Source organism: Ursus americanus, chromosome 26 (genome assembly GCF_024610735.1).
Source record: "Ursus americanus isolate L20-20 chromosome 26, mUrsAme1.1.p, whole genome shotgun sequence".
Lineage (NCBI taxonomy): Eukaryota > Metazoa > Chordata > Mammalia > Carnivora > Ursidae > Ursus > Ursus americanus.
Genome location: NC_142152.1, coordinates 16,313,500 through 16,319,499, shown reverse-complemented (window position 1 = coordinate 16,319,499; position 6,000 = coordinate 16,313,500). Strand labels below are relative to the sequence as shown.

Below are 6,000 nucleotides of genomic sequence, written 5' to 3'. Positions count from 1 at the left end.
CTTTGCTCCTGGGTTGTGGTTAAATTCTGGGGGAACCCTCATAATACATAAGTTTTGGAGAAGATGTAGGCACCCACACCTCATCCCTGTACACAGGGCTCCTTCAGATTTGGAGTTTCTCTTCTCGGTATCAGTGTCTTGCTTGTAGATACCCTCATCATTTTGCTTTTATGGGGCCACACTGGAGCCTGAGAATCTTTCTGAGGCTTTCTATGGCTTCCCCATACCACAGAATTATTCCCTTTGCGGGCTTGCTTCCTCCCCTAGATTACCTGGAATGCAGACACTAAATCCTTAATCAGGGACCCAGAGGTATTCCCTTTCTTTTAATCTTCGTAATATCTTACTTCAGAAACATTTCCTGTCTCTTGAAAATTTTTGTCTCAGAGGCATCTAACATTTTCTTTAATGGGTTTAGACTTTTAATGGGTTTAGTCACTTAAAAGCTAATGACTCTCAAATTGTTTCTGCTTAGTTCTGTAGCATCCCACATTTGAGGCAGGATGAAGAACAGAGTAGCTCCTAAATCTAACAGCCCTTTGTATACACCTGAGGGAGCTTTTAAAATTGAAGATGCTCCCCAGCAACTCTGCATAATCAGAATGCCTTATTGTTTTTAACGATCACAAAAGATCAAGGTCCAATTTTTGAATCTCTCAGTGGTGGGAGAGGGGCAGGACTCCGTTCAGTCTCTTTTTCCTCAAGGTCGGCAAATTTCTTTTACCCGAGTGCTTAATCGGAGCCTCTTCCCTTCCTCCTCCCCGCCCCCGCTCCCTCCTCCCCACCCTTTCCCACCTCGCAGCCTCTGTCCTCACCTCTCTGCTTCCTGTTCACCTTCCGGCCCAGCCCCGCCCCTCTCTTTCCCAGCCCCGCCTCCCCTCCCCAACCGGGCTTCTCTCCGCTTCCTCCTCCTCCCGGTCTCAGCCCCTCCTCCACGCCCCGCCCCTACCCTCCTCCCTTTTCCAGGCCTCCCCCCAGGCTACGCAGTCTCCTCCCCTCCTTACGTTCCTGACCAACCCTGCGGTCCGCCGCGCGCCCCTTCCGTCGTCGGAGTTGTTACGTTTACGGCACGCCGGAAGGAGAACCTGCGAGCGCTTTTGGAATTATGGCGGCGGTTGATATCCGAGGTAACTGGCGGTGTTACTCTTTGTTTCCTGATTGGTTGGGGCCTGGTTTGGGGGTTTATAGCTCGCGGGGTCAAGATTCAGGTTCTTTTGTGATGACTCCCAAGCGTTTATGAATGGTTTCTGTGGACAACCCAAGGCTCTAATCTGGCGAAAACTCGTTTTCCCTGGCTCCTCAGGGGTCTCTTACTAAGCTTCAAGACGAAGGGGTTGGAAGAAGCTCTGGGCTTCGAGCCCTCAGACCTGCAGTATTGTTGCACACACACACACCTCCACAAGACTGGGGCTGTTCTGTCCGGGCGAAGGGACGACTTTTGGGCAGAGAGGGAGGTGGGATGACGTGATTTGGTTCATCTCCTGGGACTGCGCCCCTCGCGTCTTTGGGCATGAATCCATAAAATTTTCTTCTGTTAGATTTATTTTGAGTCAGTAATACCTTGCATCGAACACCCAGCGTTACTGAGGGCAGGGATCGGTCCTTTTTCACAGCTGAATTGTAAAGGTACCTCAGGTATTTGTTGAATCAGTGAATAAATACAGGGAGACACAGTCCCTTAGCTACTTGATCTCTGTACCACATAGGCCGTACATTCTCTTTTCAGCACACGTACACACATCTTTTTCAGTGAATTTGGAAAAAAAAAAAAAGCCTAGGAATTGTGCGCTGGGATACCAAAGAGTGAACGAAGGGCGGTTAAAACACAGCTTGAAGCGTGAGAACTTCGTTCCAAACTGTCCAGGTCTCTCCAGGTTGGGTGGAGGTGTCATGGAAGTAACCTTTTATGAGAGTGAGAAAAATTCATGAGACTGAGAGAGCGCCCATGAATATCTTTGTTTTTTTACTGTTGTGGTGGTGGCTTCCACAAAACTTCTTGCACTTGTATGAGACTCTCAACCTGTATTTCTTTCCATTTGAAACTTCGTATACTTTTCCTTAAAGGAAGTGTGAATTTTTATACCTAGTTGCAAGACCTCTCACCCCCAGCAGTTTAAAGAAAAAGGGATTTCCTCAAAAGATGTCTAACTACAGTAGTTCCTTATCGTTTTTACGTAGGGTTATTTTTGTTTGTTTATACCTGATTATTAAAGCAAAGTGTTTTGAGATGCCTTTTTCTTTATTAACCAAATTGGAGTCTAGCGCAGTTAATAGAAATATATTCTCATTTATATTTATTCAGAATGTCCAGTGATCTTCAGCATTTCTGTGCAGTGTTTTTATGTTTGTTTTTCAGTGTGAGAGTTTCAAGTGCCTAATTTCATTACTTGCTGATAGAAAGCTGTACTTAGGCTATGTTGACATGTTTCCTTGCTGCTGATTAAAAAAGAAACATTAGGTCCATCAGAGCGTTTTCAGATACTTACTTTCACAATGTTTTACTTAGATTTGTTACCCTCATTGCAAAGGCTCTAAGGTGGGGGCATGTCGGTGTGTTAGAAGAAAAGTAAGGTCCCTGTGGCTGAAGCGGAGTGAAGAGAGGAGTTGGGAAGGAGATGAGGTCAGAGAGAGAATTGGTGACTTGATCATATAGGGATTGCAAGCCATGGTAAGGTCTTTGGCTTTTCCGCTGGGTAAATTGGAGAGCCACTGGAGGGTTTTGACCAGAGGGGATGAACATAATCTGACTTACTGTTTTTAAGAATCATCTTGGCTGCTAAGAACAGTGTAGGAGGGTAAAGGTGAGATTAGGGAGACCAGTTACAAGGTCATTCCTATAATGCAAGGAAGTTTGGAGGTAGCTGGGACTAGGGTGGTGGTCCGCAGTGGAGGTGGTAAGAAGTGGTTAGAGTCGGCTTGACTTAGAAGTATATTCTCTTTTTTTTTTTTTTAAGATTTTATTTATTTTTTCGACAGAGATAGAGCCACCCAGCGAGAGAGGGAACACAGCAGGGGGAGTGGGAGAGGAAGAAGCAGGCTCATAGCAGAGGAGCCTGATGTGGGGCTCGATCCCATAACACCAGGATCACGCCCTGAGCCGAAGGCAGACGCTTAACCGCTGTGCCACCCAGGCGTCCCAAAAGTATATTCTCTTAAAGGGGCTGTGGTCACAGGTAGTCCCCAAATGGGACGGATAATATTTTATTTCTCAGCCACATACAACCCTTGTAATCTCAGTTAATCATTTAATAACTGAACATCCTTGGATTTTTGTGTATGTGTAAATCTATGACCAGTAGAGTAACTTGTCCTTGGCCTTCAATAATAAATTAATAAACATTTGCTGACTGTTTTACATCTGGTCCTGTGCAAGTTCCTGATGAGTAAGACATAGCCCCAGTTGTCTAATTCATGGGAAAGTCAAATTTCATGGGAACACATGTGTATTTCTGGGTTACAATATGAAGAGTATTAATAAAAGTATAAAAAATGCTGTGAGAACATAGGGAAAGAAGCCATTATTCTGTCTTGCAAAGTAGAGAAAGGCTTTGTAGAGATACTGACATTTGAAATGAGTTCAACTTAGCCTGACAAAATTATTTTCTAAACTCACACCTTTTTGAGAATGAAAGGGATTTCTATTTTTAAAAAAGTCATAAACTGGGTTGGGGGGAGAGGTACAAACTAGAACAGCTTTGATTAAGCCAGAAGTAAATTTGGTCATTGTAATTTTAAAATAAATTGATTACTGGCACTGCCACCAACATCATAATTAACATTTACTTGGTTATTACAGTGTGCTAAAAGCATTTCACGTATACAATCTAGCACATAGATATAGTATCTATATAAGTACCAACCTCCTTGAAGTATTGTTTGGTATAGTGGTTAAAGTAGTGCCTGGCACAGTGTTCAGAAGTGGTGAATAATATTCTTTGTGTTTGTATTGGTCTCATAGGCCATACTTGCCTGATTTTTCCTCTTTGATTAGTTTACAAAATGGGGAAAATATGACATGACTGCTGATCAGAATACAGCTTGGTGAAGAAAATTATAGGGAAAATACACTGAACAGTCACTTGTAGCAGAAAAAATTTATAATTCCTCCTAAATTCCTAGAGTCTGATTCCATATTTAAACTCAGTACATCCAGGGACACTGGGGTGGCTCAGTCAGTTAAGCATCTGCCTTTGGTTCAGGTCATGATCCCAGGGTCCTGAGATCGAGTCCCACATCAGGGTCCTTGCTCAGTGGGGAGCCTGCTTCTCCCTCTGCCTGTTGCTCCCCTCGACCCCGTACTTGTATTCTCTCTCTCTGGCAAATAAATTTTAAAAAATCATTAAAAAAAATAAACTCAGTATATCAAAGCCAAAATCATTATCGTTTCTTTACTAAATGAGTTATTGGTTCCTAAGTTCTCTGGCTTTATCATTGGTCATTCAGGAAATTGTCTGTTTTCTCCCTAAAAATGTCAGTTTCGTCCTTATCTTCCTGTGCATTGCCGTTGCCTTCCACCAGGTCCTCATCACCTATGCCCATAGCTGTTGACTCCATAATTGTTGGTAGGTAGAATCTGTAATTACATATTTATTCGTTTCTGCAGATTATTCTTCTACCTATGCTGAAATGATCTGTAATATTGTAACTATGTAGACATAGTTTCCATTATGTGAGAAACAAACCTGTAATTGTCAAATGCCTTTTTTTTTTTTTAAGATTTCTTTTTATTTATTTGACAGAGAAAGCACAGGCAGGGGGAGTGGCAGAGGGCAGAGGGAGAAGCAGGCTCCTTGTGGAGCAGGGAGTCCTATGTGGGACTCGATCCCAGGATCCCGGGATCCCGGGATCATGACCTGAGCTGAAGGCAGGTGCTTAACCAACTGAAACACCCAGGCGCCCCACAAATGCTTTTATATAATTATTCCTAAGGAAATAAAAAAAATGTATAAGAAAGTTGCTTCGAACAAAACTACTTTATTAACTGAACTGTAGTGTTTAAAACTGAGAGTAATGATTATCCTTAGTTACTTTTCATTAAAAAAAAATCTGTCTTTTTCTGAAAACGTTATTTCCTGGCATGTTAGATATTTGGTTATGGCATGATATATTTATGATGAACCATCTTAATGGTCTATATTGATTATTTGATCATTCACATACTTCATCTGTTTGTTTTTTTCCTTTGTTTTACAACATACATGGTGCATTTTGGTTTTATAAAATTACTTTTTCTCATTTGATTAATTTCCCTTAGAACTGCTTGTTGCCTTGAATTAGGTCTGACTTCTTCAAAGGTGCCAGAAGCAGTTACAGTTTAGGAGAGGTTAAAGTTTTCAGTTCTTCCTTTTTCAACTAGTATTAATAGGCATTTTGTTGTTCATAACTTACACCTAATGGGATTTAGTATTGTCAGTGATATGGAACATTATTGCAGTCAGTAGCCAATAAAAGCTCATTTAATAAAGCTATCTAGTTCTATTCACCATGTCTTTTTTTTCTTTTTGCATTTTGAAATATTAAAGAGTTAATTCTATTGCAAAATATGAAATTGTATGGCTGTAATTAAGGGCATTCTACTTCTCACTTGCTTCATAACTTTTGCATCATTATCTCCTCTGTATTAATAGCTTCCTAACTTATTTCTGTCCCTAATTGGGAGGTCTGAAACTGGTGGCTGTGAATGTTTTCTTTGGCATGTATGTTTGAAAATTTTTGAACATATAAAAACTCAGGGTTTTCAATTTTTTGAGCAAGATTTTTCTAGATTTCAAGTCCTATAACTTCACCTAATCAAATTATTTTCTAACCATATATGTCTATATTTCTCTACTTTGTATGCGCATTCTCTCTGCTTGGAATTAATTTGCCCCTTTTTTTGGTCCATGGTGAACTTCTATTTATTTTTTAACATGTAGTACCAAAACCCACCTCCTCCTTACCCTGTGAAAAATCATTCCTGTTCCCTCAGGGAAGGTATTCTCCTTCTACTGTGCTCTGGTA

The 6,000-nt window shown here is 41.3% G+C and overlaps 1 protein-coding gene across 3 annotated transcripts in view; it reads left to right on the top strand.

Annotated features, from left to right (window-relative positions):
• Positions 1–961: 961 nt before the first annotated feature.
• Positions 962–6,000, top strand: part of MED6 (mediator complex subunit 6) — a 114,714-nt gene continuing 109,675 nt past the window's right edge. For 2 of the 3 annotated variants that reach the window (XM_087856069.1, XM_045807920.2), the window contains exon 1: positions 962–1,127. In XM_087856069.1, the coding sequence (XP_087712195.1) occupies positions 1,106–1,127 (22 nt within the window). In that variant the 5' untranslated portion in view covers positions 962–1,105. The remainder of the gene's footprint in view (positions 1,128–6,000) is intronic. The other variant, XM_045807919.2, reaches the window with a different exon arrangement.